The sequence below is a fragment of the Hyperolius riggenbachi genome, chromosome 11 (assembly GCF_040937935.1).
Source record: "Hyperolius riggenbachi isolate aHypRig1 chromosome 11, aHypRig1.pri, whole genome shotgun sequence".
Lineage (NCBI taxonomy): Eukaryota > Metazoa > Chordata > Amphibia > Anura > Hyperoliidae > Hyperolius > Hyperolius riggenbachi.
The window spans coordinates 250,756,233-250,771,534 of record NC_090656.1 but is presented as its reverse complement, the minus strand read 5'-3'; the positions used below and the strand labels follow the sequence as shown (position 1 = coordinate 250,771,534).

Below are 15,302 nucleotides of genomic sequence, written 5' to 3'. Positions count from 1 at the left end.
AAAGGGTTTCTGTGGAATGTAAAAAAAACAAACAAACTGACACTTACCTGGGGCTTCTATTGGCCCCCTGTAGCTTTCATGTCCTGCGCCGTCCTCCTCCGATCCTCCGTTACCAGCCGCCGGTCTTGGTATAATTAGCCCTCTAGCACGACTGTGGCTGAGTGGCCGTGGCTGCGCACGTGTTCGCTCCTGCTCGCTTCCCCGGGAGCTTACTGCGCCCCGGGAGGACGACGCGGGACATGACAGCTACAGGGGGCCGGTAGAAGCCTCAGGTAAGTGTCAGTTTGTTTGTTTTTTTTATATTCCACAGAAACCCTTTAAAGTTTTCTGTCTGTGAACCTTGTTGCATTGTGGGAAATATAAGCGAATTTATTCATTACTAGTTAAAAAACAGGCGCTAGGTCACGGCCGCTAAACCCTGGCAACGCACATACCGATGCGTCCTGCTCACCCATCCCCCACTGCTTTCCGAAGTATATGCACACAGGGAGATGTTGCTTGCTTGGCAGTTGGAAAAAGCTGTTATTTCCCACAATGCAACGAGGTTCTGAGACAGCAAACTGTCAAGTCTGGAAGCACGGACACAGGGACAGGACGCAGAGACACAGGGGTTTTATTAAATAGGATGTTATTTTCACTGCAGTTCCTCTTTAAGCCTCTGATTTGCTAGTCAAAATCACGTGGTAAAGCAGGATGTGATCACAGCAAATCAGAGCTTTGCAAATCTCTCAGCTGACCAAACTGATCACATGATTCTCCATGAGTTCTCCTAGACATGACCATCACTGTTGATAAGTAGTTTTCTGCTCCTTCAGTAGTTATGCCCCCAGTTACCTCTGCCGCTGTATCTTTGTTTATTGTATAACATTCCTCCTTACTCTGTTCCCTCAGGTACGGTGACGGTGAGTGGTGCTACCATCCCCTGGGGCCAAGTCCCTTCATATGAGAATGCCACACTGACCTGTCGAAGCCAGGCCTTATCACTGGCCACCTATGAACAGATACAGGAAGCTGGAAGTGCACTCACTGAGGGGTAGGCTGTGCTGCCTTTAGCGTCTGGGATTACCTTTATTTTTGTATATTGATGATGATGTTATCCATTCAGTCTTATCCGACTCTTTGTGATTCTATGGGCTGTCTCTCTCCATGCTGTCTGATCTTGTACCATTTCCGCCAGTTGCCTTAAGCTCAATCCTGTGTCAGCTTTGATGGTGTCAGGCCAATGCATTCTCTGGCTGCCTTGTTGCCTTTTGCCCCTGATCAGTCCTAGCATTAGGTCTTTCTCTAAGGAATATGATCGCATCACGTGGCCGAAATATATGTGAGTCTTAGTCTGGTGATCTTGCCTTCCAGTGACTTGTCTGGTCTTATACGTTCCAATGCTTCTTTGTTCGCCATCCTTGCTGTCCATGGAATGCGCGTCTCCAGCACCACAACTCGAAGGAGTCGATTTTTCTTGGATCTGCTTTTCTTAGGGTCCAACTTTCGCAGCCATACATGGTTCTGGGGAAAACGATGGCATGAACCAGTCTACATTTAGTCGTAATGCTAAGGTCTTTGTTTTTCCATACTTGGTTCATGCTTACCATTGCGTTTTTGCAGAGGGTTAGCTAACGTTTTATTTCATGACTACAATCACCATTTTGTGCCCTCTAGAGGCTGCCACAATAACTGCTGGAAGGAAGGATGGATTACAGATGTTGATTACAGATAATAGAATATACAGTATAATAGAATACTATAACATTTGTAAAGCACTTTATTCCCCATGGTATTCAAAGCGCATTGATATGTCTCAGATCAGTACAGGGTTGCAGCTGGACTGTATTACAGAGGAGATAGTCAGGTGTTCATTAATACCAGGCTAAACAGGTGGCTTTTCAGTTCGGACTTAAAAGAGAAACTCCGACCAAGAATTGAACTTTATCCCAATAAGTAGTTGATACCCCCCAGGGCCGGGCCGAGGCATAGGCTGGAGAGGCTCCAGTTCTCAGGGCGCAATGTAGGAGGGGGCGCAGAATTCATACAGCTGCCATTCCTAATTGTGTATGAAGCAGAAAGAAATAAGAAAAGGGGATACATGGCAGTGACTGCAAGCCAGATAACTAGAGATTAAGGTGTTGGGGAGGTTGTGGCCCCTAGGGCGCCTCTTACTCTAATAGCAATCAGTGTGTGGTGGCTGGGGTGGGAGGGATGGAGGGAGGGGCCTCTTAGTGTAATAGCAATCAGTGTGTGGTGGCTGGGGTGGGAGGGATGGCGGCGCCTCTTAGTCTAATAGCAATCTGTGTAACGGCTGGGGAGGCAGGGATGGAGGGGCGCACTTTGGTGTCTCAGCCTTGGGTGCTGGAGGACCTTGTCCTGGCTCTGATACCCCCTTTTACATGAGAAATCTATTCCTTTTCACAAACAGACCATCAGGGGGTTCCGTATGGCTGATTTTGTGCTGAAACCCCTCCCACAAGAAAAGTATGTACTCTTGGCAGTTTCCTGTCTGTGAACCTTGCTGCATTGTTGGAAATAGCTGTTTACAGCTGTTTCCAACTGCCAAAAACCATGCAGCAGCTACATCACCTGCCAACAGTAAAAATGTTCACTGGAGTTCCTCTTTAAATGCTTCCAGGAAAGAAAGCTGTCCTGATTGGGTGTGGCAGGGAGTTCCAAAGTGTAGGGGCAGCATGACAGCAGGCTTTGTCTCCAAAGGTTCTGAGACGGACTCTGGGGGTGTCCAAGGTGTTACGTCCTTTTGATCTGAGATTGTGGGGAATGTGATGAAGTTGCAACAAGTCCTTCAGGTGTCCAGGGCCCAGATTGTACAATGATTTGAATGTCAATAAGCCAATCTTAAACGGAATTCTCCATTTTATCAGTAGTCAGTGGAGTGGGTGAAAGATACGTTGCTTCTGAATTAAAGGTATGGTGGCCTACGTATGAAGAAGGTAAGGACAAAAAAAAACAACAAAAAACCCCTCATTATTTTTTTGCTTCTAACATCTTAAAAACCACTTAACGACCAGCCAACGCCGATAGATGGCGGCTGGGCGTTTGTGGATTTCCATGGAGGCCGTTCCATGTCAGTTCACGGCGGGGGGCTCCGTGAACCTCCGAGCCTCCGATCGCGGTTCAAAGGCTAAATGTAAACACGTGGGGAAATAATCCCCAGTGTTTACATCATACGGCGCTGCTGTTAAAGCAGCACCGTAAAGGAGATCGGCGATCCCCGGCCTCTGATTGGCCGGGGATCGCCGCCGTGTGATAGGCTGAAGCCTATCAGAGGCGGTACAGGACGGATCGCTGTCCTGTACTGCCCATAGAGAGGAGGGGAGGGAGGGAGAGAGAGGGAGGAATAGCGCTGCGGAGGGGGGCTTTGAGGAGGCCCCCCCCCACTAAACACAAACAGCCGGCGGCGATCAGACCCCCCCAGCAGGACATCCCCCGAGTGGGGAAAAAAGGGGGGAAGTCTGATCGCCCTGCCTATTACACGATCTGCGCTGCAGGCTGAAGAGCCCACGCAGCACAGATCAATCAAAACTGGCCTGGTCCTTATGTGGTTAATTGATGGCCATTTTTATAATGACACCACATGTGTAAATCGGCGAGCGGATTTATTAGTGCTTTGATGACCAAACCCTAATTAAAGCAAACCTGAACTAAAAGAAAAAAAAAAGTCAAAATAAACGTACACACATCCTACTTACCTCCTGTGTAGTCTACTCATCAATGTCTTTCTTCTTCCCTGTGTTGCGCTTGTCCACTGTGTGATCCATGGAATTCTCCGTCCTCCATTTTGAAAATGGCCATTACACCATAACCCACTTGAGCCATAGGTAAACATGGACATTAGGTTGCACATCAGTTGTCCTTTCAGTTATAACTGACAGCAACTGATATATAACTTACAGAAACTGGTATATATAATTTCTGACAAAATCTTGTCCGAACTGGAAGGAAAATGGTGAGCTTCTGAGAGGAAATGACAGCGAGATTAGTATGTAATATTCATTTGCAGGTACATCATGTGTTTATTTTCAATAATTTTACTCAGTTCAGGTTCCCTTTAAAGGGACACACCAGGGGAAATAGGCGCTCTATGCCAGGCTTTTTTCTTAATCCATTACTGACATTTGGCCTGATGAAGTGAGCTGTACGTGCTCACGAAACGCGTTGCCTTGGACCACCTGAAACTTCTCTTCTTATTATATATCCCTGTCATCTCTAAGGTCATTTTTTTCAATGTTTTCTATGTATCCTGAGCGACTCTTTCTCCTCAATTCACTGAGCTTATCTCCTGTCTTTAATAACTCTTCTGAGCTGTTTTACAGTTATCACCATGGTGATATAGTTGTGATAACTGTAAAACAGCTCAGAAGAGTTATTAAAGACAGGAGTGAAGCTTAGTGAATTGAGGCAATTTAATGTGCTTATTATTTATTATTTATTTATTTGTTGTATTTATAAAGCGCCAACATATTACGCAGCGCTGGACATTAATTTAGGTTACAGACAATATTTAGGGGTGACAAACAGCAATATGACAATACAGGAATACAAGAAAACCAGATCACACAGCACAGTATGAGTACAAGGTAATGCTTAGTCAGTCACTGGATGGGAGCATGGAGATTAGGCAAGTTAGGTTCACTCAAATGCATAGCATGGGTGTACAGTAATGGAGGTGCATGATCAGGTAGGACACAAAAGGAGGAGGACCCTGCCCAAAGGCTTACAATCTAGAGGGAGAGGTAGGGACACGAGAGGTAGGGGACCAGAGTTCGGCTGTGGGTTTAGAGCAATTGTGAGGGGTGGTAGGCAAGAGTGAAAAGGTGAGTTTTGAGGGCCTTCTTGAAGGTGTTGAAGGAGGGGGCTGCCCTAATGGGTGGAGGTAGGGAGTTCCATAGTGTCGGAGCGGCTCTTGAGAAGTCTTGGAGGCGTGCATGGGACTGGGTGATGCGGGGGACGGTCAGGCGAAGTTCATTGGAGGAGCGGAGTGAGCGGCTTCCTGCCATCCGGTTTTAGCTGCCAGTTCCCAGCCTGTTTTTCTTGAGGGAGTGACTAAAGTTCGGAGGTGGAACCTGTACCAGAGTGGAGATGGTTATTCTCCAAAGGTGGGGGAGAATAGTTGGTTGGTTGCCCTGGCCTTTGTAGCAGCCCTTTCTTGCGAGTACCCTCCTACATACTTTGATTCTCCCCTTTAACAGAAAATACTGCATCATTTAGACTCCTGTTGTCTTCGTGCTTGTTTTTCTAAGGTAGTAATGCACTTTGCCTGGCAGCCCTGCTGATCCTCTGCCTCTAATACTTTTAGCCACAGCCCCTGAACAAGCATGCATATCAGGTGCTCTCTGACTGAAGTGTGACAAGATTAGCTGCATGCTTGTTTCTGGTGTGTGATTCAGACACTACTGCAGCCAAAGACACCAGCAAGACTGCCAGGCAACTGGTATTGTTTAAAAGGAAACAAATATGGCAGCCTCCATATCCCTCTCACTTCGGGTTCTTTTTAACGGAAACTGGCGACCGGCGGCTCCATTTACTTAAAGGGAACCAGAGAGGAAGCACCCTTGTGTATTTTACCATGTATATCAGTAAGAACATTAGAGAAAACACTTACCATGCTCTCTGTTTCCTCCTCACTGCTAAAAGTGTCTGTTAACAGCAGTCACAAGAATCCCGGACTGAGCAATTAAATCTGGCTTTGCTGGGAATGATTATTGCTGAGTCATTATAGCAAAGCCACAAGGGGGCAGGCTTGGGCTTGAAATAACACCACAGAAGACAGACTTCGCTATAATCTTTCTGTAGCAAAGCTAGACGGAGCAGCCTGACTTCTCAGTCGGGGATTCTTATCAGAGGTGATAACAGTCAGATTACACAGAGAACAATGAAACAAAGGGCAGATTAGGTGTTTACTGTCATGTTCCCACTGATTTATAAGGTAAAATACAAGAGGGTGCTTCATCTCTGGTTCTCTTTAAGTATAGAGTCATCGATTGCCAGCTGCAAACGTTATTTTTTAATACAATCCGCACCAGACTGGTGAATTGAATGTATATAGCAAACACCCGCTATCCTCCATGGTAGTGACTGGCGTTTTACAGAGCTGAGATCACCTGATCACTGCTTTATTATACAGCGATTGACGGTTTCTTCTCATAATTGTCAAACAAATCAGCAGTCCCTGATAAACGTTGTGGTCATTTAAATTGACGGCCTCTTTTAGAACTATGATGATCTGAGAAAAGCATCATATTGGCAGAAGTAACCATTTTACTTTACTGGTCAGATGATTTATAATAATTATAACTATATCAAACAAAAACAAAATAAAAACTTAAGAGGAACTCCAGTGAAAATAATGTAGTAAAAAAAGTGCTTCATTTTTTACAATAATTATGTATAAATGATTTAGTCAGTGTTTGCTCATTGTAAAATCTTTCCTCTCCCCAATTTACGTTCTGACATTTATTACATGGTGACATTGTTACTGTGGGCAGGTTATGTAGCTGCTCCCAGCTGTTTTGGCTGTTAGAGACAGCTGTAAACAGCTAATTCCTGTCTGTGAACATTGTTACACTGTGGCAGTTTGCCCAGAGTACCACGGTCCCAGAGCTTCTTGTGGGAGGGGTTGCAGCACAAAATCAGTCATACAGCGCCCCCTGATGGTCTGTTTGTGAAAATCATCATATTTCTCATGTAAAAGGTGGTATCAGCTACTGATTGGGATAAAGTTCAATTCTAGGTTGGAGTTTCTCTTTAATTAAAGGATACACTGTATCTGGATAGTAATGGGAAAGCAGGAAAAAGGGCATCGGCTGAGGGTGTATGAAAAGGGCGTCGCCATAGACTTTCATGCAATTATCGTTAATACAGTGGAAAAAGCAGAAAAAAGGGCGCATGATAAATATCGTTAACAACATTAGAACATTACCATTTTTTAAGTATGTTACCGTTTCAAAAGCTTGCAACGTTATAGTTTTTATTCTATTATTTAGTTTGTATGTACAGATTGTACGTTATCAAAGATATTATTGTTTCAATGTGTGAAAGGATGTTTCTGCTGAGGGAGTGGTTAGTGTTAGGCACCACCAGGGGGAGTGGTTAGGGTTAGGCACCACCAGGGGGAGTGGTTAGGGTTAGGCATCACCAGGGGGAGTGGTTAGGGTTAGGCATCACCAGGGGGAGTGGTTAGGGTTAGGCACCACCAGGAGGAGTGGTTAGGGTTAGGGACCACCAGGAGGAGTGGTTAGGGTTAGGCATCACCAGGGGGAGTGGTTAGGATTAGGCACCACCCGAGTGGCGGTTAGTTTTAGGTAACACCAGGGTGGGTGGTTACAGTCAGGCACCACCGGGGGGTGGTTAGGCACCACTGAGGGGGGTGGTTAGTATTAGGCGTCACCAGGGAAGTGGTTAGTTTTAGGCACCACCAGTGGAGGGTTCCGTGTGAGAGTAGGGTTGGGTTAAGCTGTATTGTTGAATTACATAACAATTTTTAACATTAATATCTTTTTGTTATTATCTCCCATCTGTTTTTAAAAGTGTATTTATCGTTAACCAAGTTTGACAACAATATTTATCGTTATTAAGATTTCGTTATCCACCGGCACCATTTCGTTATCCAGGCGAGCCCTTTTTACCTGGTGCCCTTTTTTCATGCACGTGGTAATTAATATACATGACACAATCTATGCTTTTTGATGTACAATAATTCCTGATTTTACATAGTTTGGTTGAAAAAAGACATTCGTCCATCATGTCCAACCAGAAAAATCAATAAACAAGTAAGCATTAGGTACCTTTCTCTCCTGTGCCCTCACATATCCCAGCTGATGCAGAGGAAGGCGAAAAAAAATACCCAAACCCTTACGAGCAGGGCTGGATTTCCCAAGAGACACTGTAGGCTAGTGCCTACAGGTGCCCCCTGTGTGAAAGGCGGCCCGCTGGCCGCCCCATGTGCTCCTGTTCTCTCCCTCCCTCTGCAGAGTGCAAGTAAAGCGTATATGAAGAGACTCGCCTGCTTCTGACATTCCTGCGATGACAGCTCTCTTCCACAGCGTCAGTGCCCCAGCATCCTCTCCATAGTTACAGCGTCATGTCATCACATGACAGGTGCGTCACATGACAAGAGAGGTGCGGTACTTCCCATCACATGACGCTGTACCCATGGAGAGGATGCTGGGGCACTGGTGCTGTGGAAGAGAGCTGTCATCGCAGGAATGTCAGAAGCAGGCGAGTCTCTTCATATATGCTCCACTCACACACTGGAGAGGGGAGGGCATACATCTGGCTGAGGGGGATTGCTTAATAAAGCGCATTAGGTTAATTGTAGTTGTTAGGGGAGGGGTATAAGGGGCACATCTGGGGGGGGGGGCTGCCGATCTCCCTCATGTAATCTGTACCCTCAGACCCGTGGTGAGTATTGCTGTGTAGTTTTTGCGCACCTGTCCTGATCTCTGAACCTCCTCTTCTTCTCTCTAGGTTTGCCTGGTATGACTCAGGAGTTGGGCAGATTCTGAATGAAAGTAGGTCGATTTCATTTAAGTCACACGTGTGCAATGATACCGCCAGCACAGCGTCCGCCTTCTGCTACAACCCCTCCCGTAAGTACGCACAAAGCAGGCAGATGCTTAGGTCACCTCCTGATAGATGGGGCACCACAGAATCCGGCCATTGTGGAATTCTACGTGAAGGAAGGCATGGGATGCTAGTTTGTTCACCTCTAAATCAGAATAACATTTAACAGAACAGTTCAACTAGATTAGAGTAGCAATGAAATGGCAGCTGCTATCATTGTGGTGGTTACACAAGTCATTGTTTTAGGGCCCATTCCCTCTTCTATGGATCTTTCACCACTCCCTGCATGTGAACTCGGATGGGAAATCAATAGGCTGCTTCCGAATTCACTGGTGGGGGTGTTCTGGAATGGGCGGCATGCAGCATCACTTCGCATCACGCGTGTGATTCCCCATAGCCCTGCAGGGCACGGTTAAGGGGATCAGATACAGATAGGATGTGAATATGTATTAGCTTGGGGGACGCGTCCGATTCAGACACGGTCACAGCACCCTTGTGGAAATGAGCCTTACACAATGTTTTTTTTTAAGTCCATATCCTGTTTAATTAATTATTGCACTAGCCCCTCCCTCACTCCCATCCCCACCCCCTGGGGGAGGAGGTTAAAGAGCCCCCATGTCATTATTGCCCAGGGCCCCATTGAGCCTAGGACCAGCCCTGACAGCTGGAGGAAGTACAGACCCGACGCAGTGCTGGAGTAGGCAAATTCTCTACTGCTCATCGCACTTATTCTCGGAGGTGGGGAGGGGGAGGAGTGGGCACCCATACAGGGCCGGTTCTAGCTCCAATTGGGCCCCGGGGCAAAAGTAACTTGGGGGCCCTCCAGGACCCCCCCGAATGCTTCCACCACTACACTGTCTTAAGTAGTTTCCCCCTCCTACTACAGATAGCCAGATGTGCACACAGTGTTAGGTAGCCCCCAGTATAGATAACCAGATGTGTCCCCCATGATTAGATAGTCCCCCTGTATAGCCAGATGTGCACACAGTGTTAGGTAGCCTCCCCCCCCCCAGTATAGATAACCAGATGTGTCCCCCATGATTAGATAGTCGTCCCCCCATATAGCCAGATGTGCCCCCAATGATTATTAGCCCCCAGTATATATAGCCAGATGTGCCCCCATGTAATGTGTAGCCCCCCAGGATATAAAGCCAGATGTGCCCCAGACATTAGTTAGCCTCCCCCAGTACAGATAGCCACATGTGTCCCCCAGGATTGGTTAGCCCCCAATTAATTATAAACTGCCAGCTGTACCCCCCCAGTATTAGGCAGTCTCTCCCTAGTATAGACACTAGCCAGATGTCCCCTCCATTTTAGGCAGTTTCCCCCACCCCATATGCAGAGTGATGCGAGCGGAAGCGAAAGTGCACCTCACCTGTCAGTGCTGTCGGGAACTTCTGCAAGTCTTTTTCCCCATCACACAGTTCCGTATCTCCTCTCGGACTCCTCCAGTGGTGCAGTACTGAGAGGCGCCACTAGGAAGCAGCAGAGAGGAGACATGGAACCATGTGATGGGGAGAAGTTCCCAGAGGCGCTGACAGGTAAGTTGTACCGTCGCTTCTGCTTGCATCACTCTGCATATTGGGCAGCCGAGGGGGGGGGGGGGGGCACTCGGGGGGCCTTTTCCTCCTTCACCTGCCTGCTGCTGCTTCCCCAGCTAACGGCTAAATAGTGAATACAGGCTTGGGGGAGGGGGGCCCTCCTCAGAGGAGCTCACAATCTAATCCTACCATAGTCATAGTCTAATGTCCTACCATATTATTATTATGTATTTCTATAGCACTGACATCTTCTGCAGCACTTTACAGAGTACATAGTCATGTCACTGACTGTCCTCAGAGGAGCTCACACTGTAATCCTGCCATAGTCATAGTCTAATGTACTACCATATTATTATGTATTATATAGCACTGACATCTTCTGCAGCACGTTACAGAGTACATAGTCATGTCACTGACTGTCCTCAGAGGAGCTCACACTCTAATCCCCACCATAGTCATAGTCTAATGTCCTACCATATTATTATTATGTATTTATATAGCACTGACATCTTCTGCAGCACATTACAGAGTACACAGTCATGTCACTGACTGTCCTCAGAGGAGCTCACACTCTAATCCTACCATAGTCATAGTCTAATGTCCTACCATATTATTATTATGTATTTATATAGCACTGACATCTTCTGCAGCACATTACAGAGTACATAGCCATGTCACTGACTGTCCTCAGAGGAGCTCACACTCTAATCCTACCATAGTCATAGTCTAATGTCCTACCATATTATTATTATGTATTTATATAGCACTGACATCTTCTGCAGCACATTACAGAGTACATAGTCATGTCACTGACTGTCCTCAGAGGGGCTCACACTCTAATCCTACCATAGTCATAGTCTAATGTCCACCCATATTATTATTATGTATTTATATAGCACTGACATCTCCTGCAGCACATTACAGAGTACATAGTCATGTCACTGACTGTCCTCAGAGGAGCTCACACTCTAATCCTACCATAGTCATAGTCTAATGTCTTACCATATTATTATTATGTATTTATATAGCACTGACATCTCCTGCAGCACATTACAGAGTACATAGTCGTGTCACTGACTGTCCTCAGAGGAGCTCACACTCTAATCCTACCATAGTCATAGTGTAATGTCCTACCATATTATTATTATGTATTTATATAGCACTGACATCTCCTGCAGCACATTACAGAGTACATAGTCATGTCACTGACTGTCCTCAGAGGAGCTCACAATCTAATCCTACCATAGTCATAGTCTAATGTCCTACCATATTATTATTATGTATTTATATAGCACAGACATCTTCTGCAGCACATTACAGAGTACATAGCCATGTCACTGACTGTCCTCAGAGGAGCTCACAATCTAATCCTACCATAGTCATAGTCTAATGTCCTACCATATTATTATTATTATGTATTTATATAGCAGTGACATCTCCTGCAGCACATTACAGAGTACATAGCCATGTCACTGACTGTCCTCAGAGGAGCTCACAATCTAATCCTACCATAGTCATAGTCTAATGTCCTACCATATTATTATTATTATTATGTATTTATATAGCACTGACATCTTCTGCAGCACATTACAGAGTACATAGTCATGTCACTGACTGTCCTCACAGGGGCTCACACTCCAATCCTACCATAGTCATAGTCTAATGTCCTACCACATTATTATTATGTACTAGCTGATTGCCCGGCGTTGCCCGGGTATGTATTTGGCTGGTGTTGGCTCCGCCTACTTTTTCTAACCCTAACACACAATTACTCACTGACCAAGTTTGTGAGCTTTGCGGTCTTTGGTATCAATCATCTGCATTGAAATGAAACAAATGTGACTGGCTGTGTGTGGCTCCACCAGCTGTACCAGGTTTGAGGCCTGTGCCATTAACAGTTCAAGAATGGTAGCAATTAAATATACCCCTTGAAAAGCAACAGGTGAAGTTTGATTTACTTTTGTAGGCTTCTCCCACTTTTCTGAATATTAATCCCAGTCACCCAGTGACCAACTGTGCAAAGTTTAAAAACCCTGCCATTAACAGAATGGCTGCAGTTTACATTTTCCCAGTGAAATTTGTATTTGTCTCCACCCACTGATGACCCGGCATTGCCCGGGTATGTATTTGACTGGTGTTGGCTCCGCCCACTTTCTAACCCTAAAACACACAATCACTCAATGACCAAGTTTGTGAGCTTTGGGGTCCTTGGCATCAATTTGTATATTCCCATAGAAATTAAACAAATCAGATAGGCTGTTTGTGGCTCCACCCCTCTCCAGCATTTGACCCCAGTCACCCAATGACCAACTGTAGCAGGTTTGAGGCATCTGCTATTAACAGTGTAAAAATGGCAGCAATTTAAATATTCCACTTGAAAATTGAATTTTGATTGGCTATTATAGGCTCCACCCACTTCCCTGAATATTAATCTCAGTCACTCAGTGATCATCTGGGCAAAGATTGGGAACCCTGAAATAAACAGTGTAAGAAGAGCTGCAGTTTACACTTTCCCAGTGAAATTTGTTTTTGGCTCCGCCCACTTTTTGTAACCTGGACGCACAGTCACTACTCAATGCCCAAGTTTGTGAGTTTTGGTGTCCTTGGCATCAATAATTTGTATTTTCCCATGAAATGAAACAAATCAGATTCACTGTTTGTGGCTCTGTCCCCTTTTCTGAATTTGAACCTCAGTTACCCAATGACCAACTGTACCAGGTTTGAGGCTTGTGCCATTAACAGTGCAAGAATGGCAGCGATTTTAATATTCTCCTTGAAAAGTGACATGTGATTTTTGATTGGCATTTTTAGGCTCCACCCACTTTTCTGAATATTAATCCCAGTCACCCAGTAACCAGCTATGCTAAGTTTGAGAACCCTGCCATTAACAGTGAAGAAGGGCTGCAGTTTACAATTTCCCAGAAAAATCTGTTTTTAACTCCACCCACTTTTTGTAACCTTGACACACAGTCACTACTCAATGACCAAGTTTGTGAGCTTTTGGGTTCCTGGCATCAAAATTGTGCTAATGGAAGCAGTTTATCCAGCAAAGAAATCTGGCTGCTTTTGGCTCCGCCCCTTTACTGAATTTGAACCCCAAACACTTAACGACCGACTGTAGCAGGTTTGAGGCCTCTGCTATTAACAGTGTGAGAATGGCTGCAGTTTCAATATTCCCCTTGAAAATCAATAGGTGAATTTTGATTGGCTCTTGTAGGCTCCACCTACTTTTCCGAATATTAATCCTAGTCACCCAGTGACCAACTGTGTGAAGTTTGAGAACCCTGCCATTAACAGTGTAAGGAAAGCTGCAGTTTACATTTCCCCATGTAAAAAGTTAGTAGTTTTTGGCTCCGCCCACTATTTCTAATCTTGACATACAGTCACTTAATGACCAAGTTTATGAGCTTTGGGGTCTTTGGCATCAATAAGTTGCATTTTACCATTGAAATTAAACAAAATCTGATTGGCTGTTTTTGGCCCGCTCCCTTCAGAATTTAAACCCCAGTCTCCCAGTGACTGACTGTAGCAGATTTTAGGCGTCTGCCATTAGGTGTGTATGAATGGCAGCAATGTAAATATTCCCCTTGAAAATCAAAAGGTGAATTTTGATTGGCTGCTGTAGGCTCCACCCACTTTTCTGAATATTAGTCCCAGTCACCCAGTGGCCAACTGTGTCACATTTGAGAACCCTGCCAATAACTGAACGGCTGAAATCAATCTAACAAATCTGATTGGCTGTTTGTGGCTCCACCCCTTTAGTGAATTTGGACCCCAGTCACCCAATGACTAACTGTATCAGGTTTGAGGCCTCTGCCACTAACAGTGTAAGAATGGTAGCAATGTGAATATTCCCCTTGAAAATCAATAGGTACATTTTGATTGGCTGTTGTAGGCTCCACCCACATTTCTGAATATTCATCCCAGTCACCCAATGGCCAATTGTGTAAAGTTTGGGAACCCTGCAATGTAAAAAATGAAGTTGTTGGCACCTCCCACTTTTTCTAACCTTGACATACAGTCACTCAGTTATCAAGTTTATCAGCTTTGGGTCCTTGGTATCAATACTTTGTATATTCCCATTGAAAAATAAACAAATCTGGCTGTTTGTGGCTCCGCCCCCTTCCTGAATTTGGTGACCAACTGTACCAGGTTTGAGGCATCTGCTTTTACCAGTATAAGAGAATGGTAGCAGATGAAATATTCCCTTTGAAAATCAAAAGGTGAATTTTTATTGGCTGTTGTAGGCTCCACCTACCTTCCAAAATCTTAATCTGTCACCCAATGACCAACTGTGCAAAGTTTGAGAACCCTGCCATTAACGGTGTAAGAATGGCTGCAGTTTATATTTTCCCAGTAAAAGTTGTTTTGGCTCCGCCCACTTTTTGTAACCTTGACTCACAGTCACTCAATGACCACGTTTGTGAGCTGTCAGGTTCCTGGCATCAAACATGTGTGAATGGAAGCAGTTTATCCACCAAGGAAATCTGATTGGCTGTATGTGGCCCCGCCCCTTTGGTAAATTTGGACCCCAGTCACCCAATGACCGACTGTAGCAAGTTTGAAGCCTCTGCCATTAAAAGTGTAAGAATAACAGCAGTTTAAATATTCTCCTTGAAAATCAATAGGTGAATTTTGATTGGCTGTTGTAGGCTCCACCCATTTTCTTGAATCTTAATCACATTCACCCAGTGACCAAGTGTGGCAAGTTTGAGAACCCTGCGATACACAGTCTAAGAATGGCTGCAGTTTACATTTTCCCATTTAAAATGAACGGCTGAAATTTGATTGGCTGTTTTATGCTCCGCCCACTTTTCCTGGATTTGTAACCTCGGTCACCAAGTGACCAACTGTGCCATGTGTGTGGACTCTGGCTTGATTACTGTGAGAATGGCAGCCTTTTACATTTTTTCCGTTGACTTGAATGGGTGGAATCTGATTTGCTGTTTGTAGCTCCGCCCAGGTGTGCAGGGGGGCCGCGAGACCCCCAGAACATATCATCCCAGGTAGTAAGGGATCTGCGTACCAAGTTTCGTTCAAATCGGTCAAGCCGTTTTTGCGTGATCGCGGCACATACACACACACACACACACACACACACACACACACACACACACACACACACACACACACACACACACACACACACACACACACACACACACACACACACACACACACACACACACACAC

At 45.3% G+C, this 15,302-nt stretch overlaps 2 protein-coding genes across 3 annotated transcripts in view; both read left to right on the top strand.

The window, feature by feature from the left end:
* LOC137538134 (CD59 glycoprotein-like) overlaps positions 1–15,302 on the top strand; it is a 472,510-nt gene that overhangs the window by 307,258 nt on the left and 149,950 nt on the right. The window lies entirely within an intron of this gene.
* The window catches only part of LOC137538165 (uncharacterized), a 52,974-nt gene that overhangs the window by 10,354 nt on the left and 27,318 nt on the right, over positions 1–15,302 (top strand). The window contains exons 4-5 of the mRNA XM_068260191.1: positions 892–1,033; positions 8,473–8,594. Coding sequence (XP_068116292.1) covers positions 892–1,033; positions 8,473–8,594 — 264 coding nt within the window. The remainder of the gene's footprint in view (positions 1–891; positions 1,034–8,472; positions 8,595–15,302) is intronic.